Source organism: Manacus candei, unplaced genomic scaffold, assembly GCF_025592945.1.
Source record: "Manacus candei isolate 608988 ecotype Guabito, Panama unplaced genomic scaffold, ASM2559294v1 h1tg000003l, whole genome shotgun sequence".
Taxonomy (NCBI): domain Eukaryota; kingdom Metazoa; phylum Chordata; class Aves; order Passeriformes; family Pipridae; genus Manacus; species Manacus candei.
This window is the reverse complement of record NW_026138051.1, coordinates 17,470,660-17,491,664: the sequence shown is the minus strand read 5'-3', so window position 1 is coordinate 17,491,664 and position 21,005 is coordinate 17,470,660. Positions and strand designations below refer to the sequence as shown.

At 57.9% G+C, this 21,005-nt stretch overlaps 1 protein-coding gene across 3 annotated transcripts; it reads left to right on the top strand.

Moving 5' to 3' along the window:
- Positions 1 to 395: 395 nt before the first annotated feature.
- Positions 396 to 20,949, top strand: PHKA1 (phosphorylase kinase regulatory subunit alpha 1). Of its 3 annotated transcripts, none has more exons than XM_051785947.1 (33): positions 396 to 555; positions 642 to 800; positions 1,300 to 1,347; positions 1,862 to 2,030; positions 2,383 to 2,465; positions 2,645 to 2,725; positions 3,161 to 3,259; positions 3,374 to 3,520; positions 3,827 to 3,880; positions 5,350 to 5,472; positions 5,590 to 5,685; positions 6,418 to 6,525; positions 6,719 to 6,797; positions 7,244 to 7,378; positions 8,424 to 8,533; positions 9,065 to 9,209; positions 10,104 to 10,182; positions 10,583 to 10,662; positions 12,450 to 12,626; positions 12,904 to 12,998; positions 13,186 to 13,325; positions 13,451 to 13,607; positions 13,773 to 13,852; positions 14,052 to 14,130; positions 14,219 to 14,348; positions 14,723 to 14,824; positions 15,205 to 15,323; positions 15,622 to 15,660; positions 16,757 to 16,801; positions 17,023 to 17,193; positions 17,688 to 17,741; positions 17,883 to 18,083; positions 18,341 to 20,949. In XM_051785947.1, the coding sequence occupies exons 1-33, from the start codon at positions 478 to 480 to the stop codon at positions 18,512 to 18,514; spliced, it is 3,636 nt and encodes a 1,211-aa protein (XP_051641907.1). In that variant the 5' UTR covers positions 396 to 477; the 3' UTR covers positions 18,515 to 20,949. The 3 variants fall into 3 exon arrangements, with proteins under 3 accessions (XP_051641907.1, XP_051641897.1, XP_051641916.1); XM_051785937.1 differs by having other exon boundaries at positions 10,583 to 10,758; XM_051785956.1 differs by lacking the exons at positions 15,622 to 15,660; positions 16,757 to 16,801 and having other exon boundaries at positions 10,583 to 10,758; positions 15,205 to 15,336; positions 16,991 to 17,193.
- The last annotated feature ends 56 nt before the right edge of the window (positions 20,950 to 21,005 follow it).

Genomic DNA, 21,005 nt, shown 5'->3' with positions numbered 1-21,005 from the left:
GTGTCCCCTTTCCGTCTGTGTATTCGCATGTCCGTGTGTCCGTGTGTCCCCGAGTCCGTGTCCCCGAGTGTCCGCCCGCAGCGCTGTTCGCCCTCCGCCCGGCAGGGGGCGCTGCCGCGGCGGTGCGGTGCCGGTGCGGTGCGGTTGCGGTGCCGGCGGTGCCGGTGCGGTGCCGGTGCGGTGCCGGTGCGGTGCGGTTGCGGTGCCGGCGGTGCCGGTGCGGTGCCGGTGCGGTGCTGGTGCGGAGCCGGTGCGGTGCCGGCGGTGCCGCCATGGCGGCGGGTCCTGCCCGCTCCGTAGTGAGCGCCCCGCGGGCCGAGGCCGCCGCGGGCGGGGAGCGCGGGGCAGCGCGGGCGGGGCGGGCGCTCTCGGGGCGCGGCGGTGCCGCGGGGCGGAGCGGGGCGGGGCGCTACCAGGACTCGTCCCGCCCCGTCCCGTCCCGGCAGTGCCGGTGCCGGTGCCGGTGCCGCCGCCGCCATGAGGAGCCGGAGCAACTCGGGCGTGCGCCTGGACGGCTATGGGCGCCTGGTGCAGCAGACCATCCTCTGCCACCAGGTGCGGGCACTGCCGGGAGCGGGGGGCGAGCCCGCGGGGGAGCCCGGGCCGGGGAGTGACCTGGGAACGGTGTGTCCCCTCCGCAGGACGCGGTGACGGGGCTGCTCCCCGCCAGCGGCGACCACCGGGACGCCTGGGTCCGGGACAACGTGTACAGCATCCTGGCGGTCTGGGGGCTCGGCCTGGCCTACCGCAAGAATGCCGACCGCGACGAGGACAAGGCCAAGGCCTACGAGATGGAGCAGGTCGGAGGGAGCAGGGCCCAGGCGGGGCTGGGGGCACCCGGGGGCTGCCGCCACTTCGGGCGGGTCAGCCTTTGGCACAGCCGGGCCGGGGGCCCGAAGACCGCGGGGGGCCGTGCAGTGAGGGTGAGGACAGGGCTGTCCCCCGGCGCAGGAGGCGATAGGAAGGGTTGTCAGAGCCTGCTCTTCCCAGGGCACCCTGGAGCCCAGCCAGAGGGTCCGTCCCTCTGGCTCCGGGGTGATCTGGGGCCACAGCCCTTCTCCCAGGGGCTGGGGAGCCGTGTCCTGCAGCTGTGCCCTCTGTCCCGCTGCACAGCACAGCAGCTCGGCCCCGCTGGCAGGCCAAGAAATCTTCCCTCTGCTGTTGCCCCGGGAGCAGAGGCTGTAGAAATGTGAGCTGGAGCTCCGATTACAGGCGCCGAGCCCTGCAAAGGTCATCGGCCAGCTGAGCCTGAGTCAGGGCTTCTGGCGATTAACAGGGCTGTTTTCCTTGTTCCTGCAGAGCGTGGTGAAGCTGATGCGGGGACTGCTCCAGTGCATGATGAGACAGGTAGGGTCTGGGGAGCACCTCTGGGTGTAAAGTGGTTTCCTTAAAGCCCGGCTGTGCCACAGAGACTGTCAGTCCTGACTGTACCAGCTCTCCCCAGCCTCCCCTTCCAGCAAGTCTTGAAATAAGTTCTGAGTGAGCAGCTGTGATTGAAGTTCCAGTGCTGTGGGCTGGTAGCCAGTGGAGACTTTGCCAGCTGCTGCCTGTCTCATGGCCTGGCTGGCAGTAGGACTCTGCAGCTCTCCTTCCTGAGGGCATTTGGGGTGACCCTTTTTCTCTGCGTGGTGCAGCTGTGGCATGGGCCCTCCACAGCTGCAGCCCTGCACTTCAGTGGCCTGTGAGCCACTCACTGCCTTGGTGAGCAGAGGGGCAGCCCAGTGGCTGTGGAATTTCTGCCCTGCCAGGCATGGCTCCACATGCTGGGCTCATGGCACGAGGCAGCCCTTGGCTTGGGAGATGTCAGACCTGTCTGGAGACAGGGTTCTATGAACTCCTGCATCCTTTTGCCCTTTTCAAGGTGGACAAGGTGGAGGCCTTCAAGTACAGCCAGAGCACCAAGGACTGCCTGCATGCCAAGTATAACACCCAGACCTGTGCCACCGTGGTGGGAGACAACGAGTGGGGTCACCTACAGCTGGATGCCACCTCCCTTTACCTGCTCATGCTGGCGCAAATGACGGCCTCAGGTAATGCTGTTGGGAGCTGCCATCTCAGCTTTGAGCGTGCTGGTCTCCAGGCTCTCTAGAGCCTCAGTTTGGGTGCAGCTTCCTGGGTACCAAGCTGCTGCAATGGCTTCCCTTACTCCACTGTTTGCTTATGCTCACAGCACCTGTGGTGGGTTTGGGCCCCTTGATGTCCATTTGTCTGAAACCCCAGTGCAGCCATAGCGGGTGGGATTGGAGGTGGGAGTCAGCCAGGACATGGCTCCCATCAGGCAGGCATGCAGTGTGGAGGAGGGATCCCTGGGTTACTGCAGCCCCATCCTGGGAGTACCTGTGGGCTTGGAGTGGCTGATGTGAATTCTTCCCCCTGCTCCAGGCCTCCACATAATTCACAGCTTGGATGAAGTCAACTTTATCCAGAACCTCGTGTTTTACATTGAAGCTGCCTACAAGACCGCGGTGGGTAGTGCATGCTGGGGAAGGGGAGCGTGCTCTGGTGCTGGAGGTGTTGGGCTGGTGTCCAGGGGCAGCTGTGGGTCCCCTGAGCCCCACCAGCACCTCCTGGAAGCACTGCTGATGAGTGGGATTCAAAGGCTTCCTGGCTGTGTTGTGAACCAGTGCCTGCTGCCTCTGCACAGGACTTCGGGATTTGGGAGCGCGGGGACAAGACAAACCAGGGCATCACCGAGTTGAATGCCAGCTCTGTTGGCATGGCCAAGGTGAGCTGGGGAGAAGTGCTGGCTGGGAGTGGAGAGCACCAATGGCCCTGAGCTGCTTTTTGACAGGGCAGGCTGGGCATGTTGAACTATTGAGGCTCAATGCTCCATGCAGTCATAGGTTCCTGGAGAGGAAGACCCTTCTCCTTGTGCACTGGGATAAAACTGTGCCCCTCTAGCCTGAGTTTTGCCTGAACTGGGAGTGAAGAGTTAATTGCTGTGGGTGGCAGAAATGTCCAGGACCCTGTTGATGTCTGGCTACCGATGGCTTTGGGGATGTGGTCCCATTTTGACCAGAGGTGTTCTGCAGCCAGAGCTCTCAGGGTTCAAATTATTTTAAATTTGGGCAGTGCATTACACACAGGGACTGGCATGGGGTGAGAGCTCTTATAGATGGGCAGCATGGTGGAGGACGTGCTTCTTTGAGTCTGCTTGCAGGCTGCCCTGGAGGCACTGGATGAGCTGGATCTCTTTGGAGCCAAGGGAGGCCCGGAGTCAGTGATACGGGTGCTGTCAGATGAGGTGCAGCACTGCCAGGTGAGACCCGTGGGGCCGTGACACCACTGCAGGAGGAACTGTGATCTGCTGGGGTTGTGGTGTGAACGATGCCTGGCCTGGCAACCTAACCACCCCTCATTCTCCTCTGCCCAGTCCATCCTTCACTCAATGCTGCCCAGGGCCTCCACATCCAAGGAGGTGGATGCCAGCGTGCTCTCTGTCATCTCCTACCCAGCATTTGCTGTGGAGGACAGCGAGCTGGTGGAAATCACCAAGCAGGAGATCATCACGAAGCTGCAGGTGAGTGGCTCTGCCCTCATCTCACTATTCCCAGGGGACAGCTGCAGTCCAAACTGTTGTAGCCCTTTTCTTCCCAAAAACATCCTTGGGGAGGGAGTGCTGGATGATGTCCTCTCCCAGTCTCCATGTGCAAAGAGGCAGCCCTGTGTCGTGGGGCCCTGGGTTGTGACTGTGGTGCCTGAGTGCTGGGTGAGCAAGAGAGGGGGTGTTTGGCTGGAGGAGACACCCCACCCCTGCTTCTGCATTGAAGGTACGAGATGCCTCACGCTGTGCCTCCTGCTTGGCATCTCTTTCCCTCCCTTCCAGGGACGCTATGGCTGCTGCCGCTTCCTCCGGGATGGATACAGGACCCCCAAAGAGGTGAGTGTCCCTAGCCCTGCCAGCAGCAGCCCCCTGCATGCAGCACAAAGGCTGTGTTGGGGAGCACTGGGAAGACAAGAGCCCTCACTAACCCCAGGTGGTGTCATGGGTCTGGGCAAGGCTTCCCAAAGTGCCAGAGCTCATTGCAGAGGTGGTGCATTCCACCCATGCCCATAGCAGATGGCCAGAGGCTGGCTCTGCCTCTGTCCTGGGACCTTGTGGTGTGTCTCCCTTGGGCTGGGGGAAGGTGGGACCAGTGCCCTGCATGGGAGCCCTGATGAGGTGGGCTCTCCCAGGGCTGCACCAGCCCTGAGCTAGGGCTGGAGGCCTGGGGAGGTGACCACACAGAGCTCCTCATCTGCTTCAGCTCCAAAGGTCACAAAGCTGCTTCTGCCTCTCCCAGGCCAGCAGGCAGCTTGGGTACTGCCATAGTGGCTCTCAGGATACTTTCCGCTGCTGCTCAAGGGAGGGAAAACCAGAAAACCACTGAACTAGGAAATGGTACCTGAAGGCTCTTAAATCATCACCAGCTTCTGGGCCCATAACCTGATGGGGCTCCTTTGGGCACAAGTGCCTCTGAATGCTTCTTGGCTCTGCCTCTGCAGACCTGCCCATAATAGGCAGTGTGTGTGGCTGCCCCCTTCCAGAGCCAAAGAAAAGCAGCAACATCTCCAGTCCAACGTTCCCAACACTTGTGAGCTTTGCCAGTGTGCCGAGCCATGGATTACTGGAGAACTGTGAGGCACAGGAAGGGCAGCAGTGCCTGCAGGGGCATGCAGCTGCCTGTAGTCAGATGGGACTTTGGGAGCTTGTAGCTGGAATGCAGGCACTGTAGAAAACGTCTGTTCCTTCTGTCCTCTCTGCCTAACAGTCTGCTAGGGCCAGCACTCTTCCTTCTGTGCAGCAAACAGAGTTAGAGCAGTTAGCAGGGAGGGTCGAGCATAGGTACACCACACACAGCTGCACTGGCCTGGCAGATCTCCATCCTGACAACTTCCCTTGTGTCAGTTGCATGGCAGGAGGGACTCTGCTCTCTGGCCCTGCACGACCAGCCCAAGCCTTTGCACCTGGCTGGGCCAGCTTGATGATGCTGGAGGAGGCAGATGCTGAGGGGCTGGGGCAGAGCAGACAAGGCAAAGGGGACCCAGTGTGGCACAGGGGATGTTGTGCTGTTACTGTACAACAGCACAGTGTCTGGGGTGTTCTGGGGGCTCTGGGGTGCTCTCCTGGGGACTGGGTAGACTCCAGGAAGGGCAAGTCTCTTCATCATCAGTGCAGGGGGCTTGGGAGGGGGGTGTCTGACGGGGAGAACAGAGGCTGGAAGTGAAACTGCTTCTCTGCTCTGTCTTGGCCATCATCTGCAGAGGAGGGGTGGGAGGGCATTTGAGGCCGGGGGCTTGGCGGGAGGACGAGCCCTGTCTGTTTGAGGGGATCCTGCCGCCCACTGTCTGCCTTGCTGTCACCTACAGGACCCCAAACGCCTCTACTATGAACCTGCTGAGCTGAAGCTGTTTGAGAACATCGAGTGCGAGTGGCCTCTCTTCTGGGCATACTTGATGATTGATGGGATTTTCAATGGAAACATAGAGCAGGTAAGGGGGGCAGAACCTGCTGGGGTGGTGGGAAAAAAGTCCCTGGCAGGTGAGGTGTGCAGGGGAAGGATGCAGGGAGCCATGACCAGGAGCAGATTCTCTCTCCTCTCTCCTCAGGTGCAGGAGTACCGGGAAGCCCTTGAGGGGGTTCTCATCAAGGGGAAGAATGGGATACGCCTGATGCCAGAGCTGTACAGTGTCCCAATGGATAAGGTGAGTGATCCTGAGCTGTGGTGGAAAGAGGGAGTGTCTCACAGAATCACAGAATATTCTGAGTTGGAAGGGAGTCACAAAGTCCAACTGCTGAAACTCCTGATCTCATTACCAGATAATTAGGTTTTAAATGCTTATTAATCCAAAATGTTAGTAAAGTAGCACATACAGTGCATGGAAACCTCATGTATAAAAAGCAAGGCTTGGAGCTGTTATAAAACCATGTTGGTGTTTTTCCCCCAAAAGCTGGTGGTTTTCCCCCAAAGCATTTCTTGCCCCCATACACAAGGGTGCTTTGCTGACAGTCTGCTCACTCAGAGGCTGAGTGCTCTGAGAGCTCAGGACAAGTGGACCTGGGCTGAGGAGATGGTGCTGAGCTCCTGTTCAGTGGTGTGGGGTTGAGAGCAGTGGCCTCCTGGTGCCCAGGTCATGCAGGAGAGGTGCTCTCCTCACCAGCATTCGAGAGCATCTCCCCAGTGTTCCTGGGGCACGTTAGTCCTTCTAATGGCCTGAGCTGGGAAACCAAACATGGTCTGAGCAGCTGATTTGTTGTCTGATGTGGATGTCTGGGGCAGTCACAAGAAGAGGCTGTTTTGGACCCTCTCTTGACAAATGCTGTCGTAGGCTCTTGTTTCAAGCCTTGAACTGCTGGACTTCAAAATACAGTGAAGATGCTTCCTTTAGCATCCTGTGTCTGTGGATCCCTCCTTAACCTCCTGGCTTGTCTTCCAGGTGGATGAAGAGTACAGGAACCCCCACACTGTGGACAGAATACCCATGGGCAAGCTGCCACACATGTGGGGGCAGTCCCTCTACATCCTGGGCTGCCTGATGGCTGAGGTACAGTCATCCTGGGTGCTGGGGAGGGCTGTGGGGCCAAACTCTGAACTCTGAAGGGGCAAATGCTGCCACCTGCCTTGGGGAAGTTGCCACTCCCATCCCCCAGGACTTCTTAAAGGTGGGTTGTCCATAGGCATCACCCATTCTATGCTGCCCACAAAACGTTAATCTCCTCATACCATTTTTTCCCCAGGGGTTTCTGGCTCCTGGTGAAATAGATCCCCTCAGCCGCCGGTTCGCGACTGTCCCGAAGCCTGATGTGGTGGTTCAAGGTGAGGGAAAGGAATACCAGTTCCATACCTCTGAGCCTGGCAGGTCTGGGGACTCTGGCAGTGCAGAATTCACAGGGGTGGCTCTGGGTGGCTCTGCTTGCTGCGTTGCTGCTGCTACCTCCCAATCTCAGACCTGGCAAGGAGGGTGGAAGATGGGGTGCAAGTCCTTCCTTTCCACTCTGTGTTGACTGAGGGAAATAACAGCTGCTGTAGCCTGCTCTGCAGAGAGGTTGAAAACTGTCTTCCTACCACTTGGTGCAGAACTCTTGGGTGTAGAGAGTGTTAGGAGGGGCAAGGCAGACCTCTGCAGTGGGAACTGGTTCCCAAAGGGACCCCTGACAGCTGCCTCTCTGTGGTGTGGCACCTTGTATGTGTCCTCAAAGGCATGGGGCAGTGCTGTCACACCCTTGTGCCCCTGTTGCACTGAGCCTGTCCTCCTTCCACAGTGTGCATCCTGGCTGAGACAGATGAGATCAAGGAAATCCTGACGAAGGAGGGCATTGACGTGGAGACTGTGGAAGATGTCTACCCCATCAGAGTGCAGCCTGCCCGCATCCTCAGCCACATCTATGCCCGGCTGGGTGAGATGGACTCCCTGCTACTGCAGCAAAGGGGGTGCAGAAGGGTCTGTCCCACCCCCTGGCACACCTGCTCATAGACACTCATGTCCTGCTCTCTGCCTGGCTGATGAGGTTTCTGCTGCCCATTTCTGAGCCCAGTAAAGCTACTCGTGCCCCAGGGGAACAAGGTGACAGGCAGTGTTGTTCAGGGTTATTCTGACAGGGATAGAGCTTTGGCATTGCAGTTGCACAGCCACCCCAGGGACAGACTGATCCACATAGGAAGGACCTGGTGTGTACAGGAGTTGGGTTTTGTTCCTGTACCCAGATCTCGATGAGGAAGGCCAGCCAGACCTCAGGAACGGTCCCCTGGTTGTCCCTGGTGGAGAGAGCCTGGAGCTCAGGCAGAATGGCTGTTGTTGGGGAGGTGGGCAGGGCTGAGTGTGAGGGGAGGGTGTGCTCAGCTCTGCACACATGTTCCCTGATGCTGCAACCCCTTGGGCATCAGCCTTGCTGTGCAGGAGCCAGAGATCTAGCCTGGGCCATAGGAGACACCTGATCTGCTGTGATTTTAATTTGGTGGCTAATTTAGGCCACCAAAATGCCAAGTGTGAGATGGGCAGGGGGAACAGCCTGGCAGCTGTCAGGGCTGACACGAGCAAGGGGAGATGCTGCACTGTGCCATTCTGGGCTCTGGGAGTAATCTATGAGCAATGGGAATGCTGATAGAGCTGTCAGCTTTGAGGGACCAGCCCTATGCAGAGGAGTACCCCCAGCCCTGTTCCAACTTCTGACATCCCCAAAAACCTGGAGGTGTGACGCGTTGCAGAAGTCAGGACAGGCTGTGTGTCCCTGTTTCAGCATGTCTCTAGCCCCCTGGGCAGGGCTGGGGACAGAGTATCACTGTCACTTAGAGCTGTACTAGCTTGACACAGGGTTCTGGGGTATCCCACCCACAAACCGGCATTTTCCTGCTGGCTAGTAGCAAGAGGCCTGGCACTGCTTGCTGCTGCAGCCCCTTTCATTAGGAGGCTTGCACTAAAAACTCCTCTTCCTGCCCTCCCAGGCCGCAACAAGCAGATGAGCCTGACTGGACGGCCCTACCGGCACATGGGTGTCATTGGGACCTCCAAGCTCTACAAAATCAGGAAGAGCATCTTTACCTTTACCCCACAGGTGGGTGACATTGCATGGGCTCATTCCCAGCTGTTATGTGATCTGGAACTGGGCAAGAAGTTTCTCCACTGGCTGAGTGCTCGAGTTATTCTCAGATGTGGCCCAACACCCTCTGGGAGTGTGAAGCAGCCCCAGCACTGTGGCGTGAGGCAGCCCAGTTGCTGGTTCTGGCTGTGTGCATGCTGGGAGAGGTGGTTTGACCCTTCTGATGATCAGTATTGGGTGAAAATCTCTTTGCTCACCCTGACAAGGACACCAGGAGGAGGCCTGGATGCTGCTGCTGAGCTGTGGCATTAGTTATCTCCTCACAGTTGCTAATGGCCAGTAGCTGCCCTAGAAGTTGAGGGTCCCTTACTAGACTGTACTGGCATCTGCCAAGTAAGGTGGGATGAGCTGTCAGTGCAAAGGAGCATGTCCTCTGGGTGCACAGCATGTCTGGCCTGGCTGAATGCCTGTGGGAAGATGTGAATGGCACCATAGGGACCTGGTGGCTGTACAAAGGGCCGCTCATGTCTCCTGCTGTCCTCACAGTTCATAGACCAGCAGCAGTTCTACCTGGCTCTTGACAACAAGATGATTGTGGAGATGCTGAGGACAGACCTCTCCTATCTCTGCAGCCGCTGGAGAATGACTGGGCAACCAACCATCACCTTCCCTGTCTCCCACATCATGCTCGGTATGGATCCTCCAGCCTGGCAAGGTGTTTGGCTAGAGCAGCCCTGGGAAGCAGCCTCTGCAGGAGGAAGGGGGTGGGCAGATCTGTGACTGCCTCAGTAATGGGGACATGGTGGGGCTGGAGCAGCCAGTAGTGTTCTGTGAAGAGCTTACCACTGAGAAGAGCCACGCCAAGTGGGCAGTTTGCCTGGCAGCTGGTGGGTTTGCCTGCCAGGCACTAGTGCCTGCAGCTCAGTGGCTCCCGACAACCTGACTTGTGGGAAGGCCTTTTGGGAGCAAGACCAAAAAAACAGTTCCCCTGTAGGAGTGTTCTTGGGGCTCTTTCTGCATCTTGACTCTTCACTAAGACTGACCACCTGCTAAAGGCTTTCCTAGGCAACACAGAGGGGAAAACAGTCAACCAGAAGGAGCAAAGAGCTCTGCAATGGCGTAGAGCAGAACTGGCTTGCCTGCAGCAGCTCCCAGCTTCCCCATGAGGTGCTTTCAGGCCTTTTTGATTTTCCTTGGGTACTTGAAATCCCCTTGGTGTCTTGAGTGTGCCCTTTCCTATGGTGCCTCCTGCCCCTGACAGCAGCCCCCCATCTGCTGCCTCATATGGAAGGCAGGGAGAGAGTAGGGGGCTGTTGGGTGCTGTTGTCTGGTACTGTCAGCTTCAGCCAAGCTGAAATCCCAGGAGCCTGGAGTGCATCTTGGACTAGTTTTCCTGGAATTCAGCCTGGACAGTCCCGAATTTCCCTTTTTGGGTGGTGCTTTTGGTACCACAGCGTGTCTGCGTGCCTCGAACAAGGGTCCGCCCGTGCTGCTTTGGGTGCCTGAATGCCCACCTGGCCCTGGGTTACCTTCTGGGAGCCAGTTTGAGCAGAGGAGCCTGACTGCCTGTGCCTCTTGCCCACAGATGAAACGGGCAATAGTGTGCACCCCGCGGTGCTGGCGATGCTGCGGAAGCTGCAGGACGGGTATTTCGGTGGCGCAAGGTGAGCGCACCCTCCTGGGGTGAGGGCTGTCAAGCCTCCAAGAGCCTGGTGAGCAGTGCACTGGCTTTGGGGAAACAGGCTGGGGAGGACACATTGGGGTGTGCTAAGCTGTCAGTGCACCCTGGGGCTACAGTCTCAACAGAGGAGATGAAAGAGAGGATAAAGCTCTTCATGTCATCAAACCCATGGCTGCAGGATCCTCCTGATATCTTTTGGGCAGCCCTTCCATGCCCACCTGTGGCTGAAGGAGTTGCAGACAGCTAAAGCAGACACTGGTGTGCATATGCTCCTGACAGGTCCATCTCTCCCTGCCAAAGGGCCTGCCCTGGAGCCAGGAGGTAAAGCCAAGGGTACTGCCTCCCCTTTCCTCTCCCATGTGACCTCCCCGTCTCTCGCCCAGGATCCAGACGGGTAAACTGTCGGAGTTCCTGACAACGTCATGCCGAACACACCTCAGTTTTATGGACCCTGGGCCAGAGGGTAAGGTCTTTGCCGAGAGTTACAGGCTCTGCAGTGACAGTTTTGAGGAGCTGGACAGCGAGGACTGGCTGCATGGCTTGCAGGTAGCAGAGGAGGGTAAGGGAGAACAGGCCAGTCGCTGCTGTGGGGTGGCAAATGCCCAACTCACCCTTAAACTCGTAACACTCAACCTCCTGCTAGCATCCATGCACTTGGTTTTTCACCATGTTCCCATCTGACCCTCTGTCAACCTTGTCTGGAACGAGCTGCTGCGACCTTTGTAGGGAAGAGACAAAGGATTGGCAGCTTACCTCCACTGGGGAGATGTGTCTGAGGGTCTTTGGTGCACAAGTGCAGTGCAATGTGAAGGCACAGTGACCAAGGCAGTGGGGAAGAGCCACCGTGTCCCTAAGCAATTTGTCTTTTTCCCAAAGCCTTTGCCCCTCTCCTGGGCAGAGGTGCTCTGGTGGGTGCCAAATTGAAGCCTTGATGCTGTGTAGAGGGTGCCTGAGAGTGCCTTGGCCCATCATAGCATGAGGGGGACCTCCCTTGTGCTGGGACCATAGCGGGGTGCAAGTTTTACTGTTCCCCTTGCAAGCAGGCCTGGGGATATCCCTTCCTGTGTGACCTAGTGCTGGTAATCACTGGCCTTCCCACCATCTGCTGTGCCTCTGCAGCTCCTGCAGCCAGTGTCTGCACTGCTGGGACTCTGAACACTCATTTCTTTTGCCCTTATCTTGCTTTGCTTGTAGCCTCCTTACAGGCTGCATCTGGGTTTGTCCAAGGTGTTTGCTTCCCCTCCAGCCCCAGTGGGAGAAAGGGGAAAGACCTGCCTGGCCTTTCTACGGCATCTCAAAGATGCTCAGTTTTAAGTTTTTCCTGTGGTCAGATGCTGCAGCCAGGCAGGAGGATGTTCTCAAGCCTGGTGCCTAGAGGACTTCTCCAGCCAAGCCTCCAGGCACTGGCATGAGGCATTCCCTCAAGGGAATGCCAGGCTGCTTCAGGTACAGTCCACAGCTCACCTCCTAGGGCTGACACAACTCTGAGTTTGCCAGCTGGAGAGCAGCATGGCTTTGCCCTGGCCCACTGGAAGTGCATCATCAGTTCTGTGTTTTATCGGGGGTACCTTCCCCAGGGGGCACCCCCCTCACTTTTACCTCCCAGCTGAGCAGAGACCTGGCCTCTGAGCACCCTCTTCCATGCTGCTGTTAGCATGTGGTGCCTCTGGTGCTCCTGGTGTGATGCTGGAAGCAGTTGGAGCTACTCAAGGCTGGGCAAAGAGAAGGCAGGAGCCATAACTCCTCCTCTAACTCCTAATTAGAAATAACTGTTGCAAAACTCACCCTACCTTGCTTCTGTGCTGGAGTCCTGCTTGGAAGATGCCCTTGCTGTGCTGGGGTGCTCCTGAGTGGTCTCTGCTTGGACAGGCTGACCGTGGCTGTGCCTCTGAAGGGAAAGAGTGGGAGGGTTTCACTGCAGGGTTTGAGTGGGACACTCCTGTCCTTGCACAGGCTTGTACCAAACACACGATGCAGCACCATGGCTTCCTTTGTCCAGACGGGACTTGGAGGGAGCCCTAGTTTGGGGCCTCAGCTGTCATCCAGTGTCCCAGGCAGCAGAGTCATGCAGGAACAGGGGTGCCCTGGCTGCAGTGCTTTGTGAGCCTGGCTGCTGGCACTGGCCCCACATTGTCGCTTTGTGCGGCCAGCAAAGCTTTGTCCTTGCCGAGGCACAGCTGGGGTCTCTCTGGCCCTGGGGGTGCCCCAGCACACAGTGGCTGAACCCCTCTCTGCTTCCTTCCCTTCCAGAGGACGCCTACGATGAGGTTGCCCAGTACCTGGACCACCTGCTGCAGCGCACAACTCCCCAGTCCAACCTGCCCCCCACTGCCCAGCGGGGAGGGCTGAGCCGCTTCCGGACTGCTGTCCACACCACCCGTGACCTCATTTCCCTGGCATCCAAGGCCAAGGACCTGCATGTCCAGAGTGAGTAACTCCAGTACCCTCCACACCTTCCCTTGAGCCCAGGGGTGAGGCTGAGGTGATCTGGGAGCTTTCCCAGCTCTGTGATGCTGAGGTCCCCATGGACTGCAGAGCAACTAACATTATGTCCATCATGTTAGTCCTGACTGCTTCTCCCATAGCTGACTTCTCTGCAGGGGCTACTGGGGGAGCAGTGTCAGATATCTGTGAGGTGGTTTGGGGCAAGCAGTGGTGATTGGGGTCAGAAATGTCTCTGCCAACTTTTGCATTTTTTTTTTAGATGTTGGAATGTATGTCCCCAGCAAGATCTTCCAGGCATCCCAGCAGTCGGTTAACCTGCTGGGTTCACCCTCCCAGCAAGACATGGATGGCAAGGTGAGCCCTGTCCCTCCCAGACTGAGCATTGCTATCCTTTCAGGTGGAGCCAGAGTGTCTTTGCAGGACTGCACGAGGAAGGCTTGGTGTTTGTTGAGGGGGAATATCCACGGATGAATGTCCTTGGCTCCATTTGGGGCAGGGTGCTGGTGGTGCTAACCAGCAGCACGGGTCTCCCTTCCCCCAGAGCCATGCAGTCTATGCAGAGATGAGCCTGCCCCATGACGAGGATGGCAACGTGGACTGCAAGGCACTGGTGGACCAGCTGCGCGTCTGCCCCACGCTGCAGGAGCAAGCAGACATCCTCTACATGCTCTACCTGCTCAGGTGGGGTGAACTCTGCATCCCAACGGCTCACTGAGCAGAGGGGGGGTTGGCACAGCCCAGGGGGGCTGCTGGGGAGCTGCCACAGACAAATTGCTGTGTATAACCCAGCACCTCCTTCACCACAGGGGGCCCGAGTGGCACACGGGGCTTGATAGCAAGCCTGGCCCCACTGTCAAGGAGCTCCTCACTGAGCTGTATGTGCGGGTGGGGGAGACACGCCAGTGGGCCCTGATCCGCTACATCTCTGGCATCCTCAAGAAGAAGGTTGAAGCTCTGGATGAGGTAACAGCTGTGCAGCCAGCCTCTAGCGGGCTGAGGTCTGTCGGGGAGGAGGCAGCAGAGTGAGCAGGTGAACCGTGGCTGCATCAGCTCTGTCTCCCTCTGCCTTGTGCTGAGCCCCCAAACCCTCAGTTTACAATAGCTGGGGTTGACCCTTTCTGTCCCCAGGCCTGCACTGACCTCCTGTCTCACCAGAAGCAGTTGACTGTGGGGCTGCCCCCAGAGCCACGTGAGAAGACAATCTCCGCGTGAGTGTGTCCCCTCTCCCTCCACCAGCATGCTGGGCTAGATCTGGATGTGAGCCTGCTGCTCTGGGGTCCGTGGGCAGGAGCGGCCCTGGCTGGCTGTCCCCAGCCTGTATCTTTCCTCTTGGGGCTGTACAGACCAGGGGCATGCAGGGCTTGCTCTGCTGCCTCTCACTTGCTCTACTGTTTGTTCGTGCCCCAGCCCCGTCCCCTACGAGGAACTTGTTCACCTCATTGATGAAGCCAGTGAGAAGAACCTCAGTGTGGCCATCCTCACCCAGGTGAGGGAACAGGATATCAGGGGGGACCCCACAGCTGGGTGTCTGCCCTGCTGAGCAGCAGTGGGGTGATCTGCCTCTGCCCCTCCAGGAGATCATGGTGTACTTGGCCATGTACATACGCACGCAGCCTGCGCTCTTCGCGGAGATGTTCCGCCTCCGCATTGGGCTCATCATCCAGGTGATGGCAACAGAGCTGGCACACTCCCTGCGCTGCTCGGGTACGTGTGGCAGGGATGGCTCCCCGGCTGGGGTGGGTGCTGTGATGCTCGGGGCTCTGTCAGCCAGAAAGGAGCACTGTTAAAAATGGCAGCTCAGGTTAGGACAAGACCCTGCATGGAAGTGCCAGCGTCTGCAGCTGGACCTGTTCTTGGGCAGCACAGGCGAGTGATTGCACTGCAGTCTCCATCCCGGCATGTGTTGGGCTGGCATGGGGAAGAGTCCCTGTTGTAGGCAACGACTGGAGCTAGGGTATGTCTGTGGAGGATGAGCTCCTGTGCCAGTGCTGCCCCTGCTCACAGAGTGTAGTGCAGGGTAGAAATGTTCTAGGAGAACTATGAGGCAGGGTACAAGATCCCAATTCTTTTCTCTCCAGCCACAGAAGCCACGGAGAACCTGATGAATCTCAGCCCATCAGACATGAAGAGCCTCCTCTACCACATCCTCTCTGGCAAAGAGTTCGGGGTGGAAAAGAGCAGTGAGTCTCTCAGCAGAGAGCATCTCTGGGCAAATCTGGTTCCTGGTGCAGAGTGTGGTCAGATCTACGTGTCCCTGTCCTCCCTCATGTTCAGCACAGCTGCTTCTGCACTGCAGGGGTCCAGCAAGAAGCTGTGCTCTTCATAAGGATGGTGCTGAGTGATTTCTGGGGATTGAGCCCTGTGGCTGTTTGGGCTTTGCTTAGTTTGTCACTTGACCTGGTCAGGTCTGAATTGAAGCAGTACTGTGCTGTGCTCATGGATCTCTGATGCTGTTGGGATAGAGGGCAAGGGCATGCAGAGGTACCAGTGCCTGAGCAGTGACAAGGGACAGCCATGCCCTGAGCCATGGTGCCCACTCTAAACCTCTCTTCCCCTGCAGTGCGTTCAGTGGACTCATCTGTGGTCACCCCTGCCGTCTCCATCTGTGAGTTGGGGGCTGCTGGGGCCACCAGATCTGAGCGCTCCGGCCTTGTCAGGCTGAAAAGTGAAATCAAACAGGTGAGGGCAGGCAGTGCAGGCTGCTCATGACAGATCTTGTGGGTGACAAACAACTACAAACCAGGCAGAATTGATGGAAGAGTGGAAGAGATCTCCGCTGCTTCCCAGAGCTAATTTTGGCTCTGGTCCTGCCCTGGGGGGGAGAATTGGGTGGGGGTTGCTCTGGCAGTGCAAAGGGAGCACAGGGGTGCTTGAGAAGGTGCAGGGGTGGGGAGGACCATGCAGTGTCCCAGGTGTGGGTAGCATCTTGGTGGGCCACTTCCAACAGCAGAACCTTCATTTCCTTCTTCTCTTGCAGCAATTGAATAAACGTAGGCAGTCTATGCCTGGGAGTAAGGTGAAGCCCCCCTGGTCCTGCAGCCTCAGCTTTTGCCCCTCATGCCATGCACCAGGACAGCTTCCTCACACGCATGACTCAATGAGCTTCCCTCAGCTGCTGCAGCAATGAATTGCCTTTCCCTCTCTAAGCAGGCTCAGGGCTGCTCTGTTCAGGACAGGGAAGGAGGCTGGCTCCCTGGGAAGAGGTCAGCATGGCTTAACGTGCCCAAGGCTGGCACTGCCCCACAGGAGCTCCCCTTGGAGTAGGACCTGCCGTGTTTGGATTAACAGGAAGGAAGGAAGGCTTCCCTAAGCTGTGGGTGTACTGCCATTACAGCCAGCTGGGAGCTGTGCTCCAGAGCTTCTGTGGCCAAATACATTCCATTACACTCACAAAATGCAGTGAGCAGGATGGCACAATGCTTCCAGTGCCATGACCAGTAGTGACTCTGCCAGACAGTTCACTGGATCCTGCCTGTAGCCTCCCCAGCTATTTCTTCTCTGGGGGAAGAGGCTTCTGGTCAGCTACAAATGCCAAGGACCTCCTCATGTGTCTGGTGTGTGTCCAGAGGAGTCCTGAGCTCTAGAAAGGGTCCTGTCCTCAAAGAGATGGGGCTTGCAGGGACCAGGCTGATGCAGCAGGTTTAGGGCCAACTTGCTGCAGTGTGAAACCTGATATTGCAGAGGGCAGTGACATTGCTACTGGCCCTCCTGTCTGCCCGAGACTCAGTCCTTGCCGAGACTCAGTCCTTGCCGAGACTCAGTCCTTGCCGAGACTCAGTCCCTGCCGAGACTCAGTCCCTGCCCATGCCAGCAGCCAGCAGAGCAGTAGCAGCTCTGCTCCTGTGCACAGGCTGGCACAAACTCACCTCTCATGCACCCCACCAGCATGTGGGGCCCCTCAGCTGCTCCATGCCCTGGTACAATCCTTCCCCTCTGATGGTAACATGGGACTTTCCACAGCTTTCCTCTCCAAACTGCATCTCCAGCTAACTGCAGCCCTGGGATAACTGCCCCGTGACCTGAGCTTGATCTGTGCTGCTGCTGCTCCGCTTGCTGTGACTGCTGCCCTGCTCTGGCACGGTCTGATTTCCTTCTCTCCCTTTCTCCTTCAGCCCGTCAGTTTGCAGTCCAGGGACATCGAGCTCAAGTCCTCTCTGGTAACCTGTGTTTGTTGGCTGCATGCATGGGGTCTGTCCTGTTTGTGACGGTGGGAAGGAGCTGTGCTCTGGGGGGTGCTGTAAGGTGGGCTTTGCTGGGGGCAGGGGGTGGGAGCTCTATCAGACTGGAGAACCAGAAACTCTTGAGCAGTAGCAGGCTGCGCTCTTGTGGGGTGTTTAACTTTGCAGCAGTCTCTGTGGTCCTTGTTTTGTCTGCCCAGTCTCCTGGGCACACGGAGCTGCTGGACAAGGACTCCTTTTCAAGCATGCTGGAAGACCAGGGCAGTAAGGACAGCCGGCAGGGCCAGTGGCAGCGGAGGCGGCGGCTGGACGGGGCCCTCAACCGTGTCCCTGTGGGCTTCTACCAGAAGGTCTGGAAGGTCCTGCAGAAGGTGAGCTGGATGTCCAGCTGGCGCCTCTCCTGTGGTCCCAGGCACCAGCCTTGCCAGGGGTACTTAGACACTCGGGGCTGGTCCCTGATATTGTGTAGATATGTGCTTCATGGACAAGGCCTGCAGCTGGCCCTGGAAAGCTGGGGAAGACCTGGAACTGCCTCGAAGTCACGTAGGACCTAACTCATCTTGTGCCTTGCAGAGGGGAGCATTAGCCAGACAGGGGCAGAGCTGGAGCCACAGCTGAAGGAGGTTCAGGCACACGTTATGCTCAGCATGCTGAGCCAGGGAGCAGAGCCCTGTGCAGGGGGGCTCCGGTTGATGCTGAAATGATGGGAAAGCAGTGATGCTGTGCAGAGTCAGGAGGCAGAGCTGGGGTGTGTAGGCAGCACACACCAGTGCTCAAGTGGGAGTGAGTTGGTGGGCTGGACCTATGTGTCTTAGCACGATGCTTCTCCAAGCCATAACCACGATCTTTCTTTCTTGTTCTGCAGTGCCATGGCCTCTCTGTGGAGGGCTTTGTTCTCCCCTCCTCAACAACCAGAGAGGTAGGAGGTTCATGTGAAGGGGAAACGGGGCATGCAGGTTGTTGTTGGGTGCTGGGTTGCCCTGGGTGAGTGCCCAGCATAGCTCAGGACTTGTGCTGGTGATACGGTGCTCTGGATACACTTCTTTCCACATCCTCACAGATGACCCCAGGGGAAATGAAGTTTGCTGCGCATGTGGAGTCTGTCCTCAATCGTGTGCCCCAGCCAGAGTACAGGCAGCTTCTGGTGGAAGCTATCTTGGTGCTCACCATGCTGGTGGACATGGAGGTGCACACCATCGGTGGCATCATACCTGTGGAAAAGATCTTGCACAGAGCCAACGACCTCTTCTATGAGGAGCAGGTAAGGGCCAAGCCTCACCCAGGGCTGCTGGCTGCATTCCCCACAGCTGCACAGGGCTCACCCACCCGAGCAGGAGGGCCCTGCCCCTTCTCCCTGTTGCGTTCATGGGTCACAGCAAAGCTGTAGTGTCCTCCTCCCGCTGCTCATTGTCAACTTGTCACACCTGTGAGTGCAACGGAGAGTGCTCGGGGTGGAAGCTGGTGAGGGGGTTGCTCTTATTCTAATGTCGGCTTTCTCCTTCCCTGTCCAAAATCCAGAAAGCCCTGGGCGCTGACGACCAGATGTTGGAGAGGGATCCTTCGACGGGCATCTGCATCCTGCTGTACGACAGTGCCCCGAGCGGCCGGTTTGGCACCATGACCTACCTGTCCAAGTCGGTGGCCTTGTACGTGTACGACTTCCTGCCCACAGACAGCTGCTCCATGCAGTAGCTCTCACAGCTCCTCGCTGGGTTGCAGATGCTGTGGGGAGGGTTGTTTCGTACAGCTTGTAAAGAGGAACACTAGGTTAGTTTGCAGGCAGCCTGCGTGGCCATCTCTCCTCCCAGCCCTGGCCTCTCAGTGGGTGAGCGGCCCCCTGAGGAGCCCTGCAGGAGGCACGTGTCCTAAACTGACCTGTGCCTATGTGTGGCCTGAGGAGGAAGGGAAAGGCTGAGCTTTGAAGCCTGCTTGTGTTAGAAGTGTCTGCCTGCATGGCTCCTCCTGAGCCATCACCCCCAGAGGGACCTCTGTTTGAGGCAGTTGACCAGACCTGCATGCTCAGCACTGCAGTGCTCCCTGACCAGCTCATACTCTCCCTGCCTCCAGCAGGTTTGCAGTTTTTAACTGTGTTTTAACTGTGCTGCTTTTTATTCCAATCTGCAGGATTTATACTAGTGTAGGCTGGAGCTCTTGCTCTTCCTGCTACTGCAGGAATAGTTTTGCTAGAGAAATAGGGGATGATGCCTGAGCCTCTGTCCCAGCACGCCCAAAATCAAAATGGTCCAGCCCAGCCACAGCCGTGCTGCTTGGAAGTAGGCAGCCCATCATCCTTCCCTTGGGGGTCCTGTGTGCAGAGCTGGGGAGGTTGTGGTAGCCAGGATCCCTGTTGTCACTAAGATGTGAGGACAGGGCTTCTGGCTGGCTGGGGCATGCTGGTGGCAGCCCCTCTGTGCCATATACTTGTCCCTGGCAGCAGTGCTGGTGGCCAGGTCGCAGGTTCCTGAGTTCACACGTGCCTTTTGAAGCACCTCTGAGCTGGCTGCTTGGTGTTATCTATGCAATCACAGCCGTGCCCTTAATGCTCAGCTCTGGCCTTGGCCCCAGCTCCCACAGCCTGGCACAGGGAGGGGTGGGGACACAGAGGGTGCCTGCTCCACTCTATCCTGCAGGTGCAGCTCTGAGCAAAGGTCCCTTTCCCCTTTGGGGAAGGTGGATCCTATCCAACATCAGTGTGCCTGATAAATCTGAAATTGTGGCAGTGACACCAGCCACCAAGTCATATATTTAACAGACTAGGTCTGTCTCTTCCAATGTCCCTTCCCACAACTGGAGGGATGGAGGAAAGAACCTGTGTTTCAGAATCACTTACCAACCATCCCCACACCCTGAAGTCTCTTTTGATTGCTCTTGGACTACGTGTTGTGGCTTCACTGCCGACCACGTGGAAGGCCAGCAGTGGGTAAAAGTCCGAGGGCTGAACCAGGCTGGGAAGTTTCCTAGTGCTGCCCTTAACCTGGGCCTCAGGGAGGCAGCAGACTTCCCTGAGAGGACTGTCTGTGTGGCATATTGGACCGTCTGTGCCCCTCAGAAAGCAGTCACCTGCAGCTCTCACCCATCTTTCTTGTAGAGGTTGCCATGGTCTGGGGGGTATCACAGCCATGGCAACACCTCTGGTGTAGATGGACTAACATGCACCTCGTCCATTGCCTGGCCTTCCAGAGCCAGAGCTTCGTACCTGCTGTACAGAGTCACAGGGAGAGGTAACGTGGGCAAGGAGGGGATTTGGCTCCACCCACTCCTTTCCTCTATTCCTGCCTTCACCTGGCAGGGGAGGATGCAGGATCTGCTTGAACCTGTGTATTTTCAGGTGGCTGTTCCTGTTTCTGTCAGGGAGGGCAGAGCCTGGTTCCACTAGCCTCTCTCTCAGACTCCCTTCTGCTCCTTAACCTTTCTACGTCCTCATAGCTCAGCCCCAAGGCTGAGCAGATCACTGTCCCCTTGGTCACACTGAACACAGCTTTTCTCACCACTGCCATCGTTCCCAGGGAAAGGCACTGGCACTCCTTGCACCCAGAGGCCTGGATAGCTGCATGTTCTCCTGGGAGCTCTGCCAGGGTGGCCACATCCACTGTGGCAAGCACAGAGGACGTGGTCTGTGCCAGGTGGATGCCCCAGCAGAGCTCCTTCTGAGAGGGCGATGGTCACCAGCTCAACTTGCCTCTTGAGCTGGGAGGGTGACAGTGCCTGTGCCACGTGCCAACACCGTGCTCTGCCCACGCTGCCCCCGCGCTCCCCGGGGTGGCCCTAGAGCCAGATGTTTTCCTGTGTGTGTTTCTGTGGTTTTTGATCTCCAGAGGTTGGTCTGGCCTCAAAGCCGGAGGGGGGGGGGGGTCTCTCGAGCCATCGGCTGTTGTGTACGTGTTGCTGATCCCTCCCACCGTGACCCCTGCCCCGGGCAGAGGAGCCTTGATAGGGCCGAGCCCCAGCCCGGCTCCTCCCTCCGGCACGGGGGGCCGGGTGGGAGCTGCCTGGGCTCGGCGGGGCTCAGGCACCCCGAGCGGGGCGGGCGGGGCTCAGTCCTTTTCTAATGACAATTACTACGTTTTTAGATAATAGACACCGCCCCGGGCCGCGTGGGGGCCCCAATAAAAACGTCTCTAACAGCGTGTGCGGCCTGTCCTTGCCCGGCCTGGCTGGGAGGGAGGGAGGGCGGCGGGGCGGG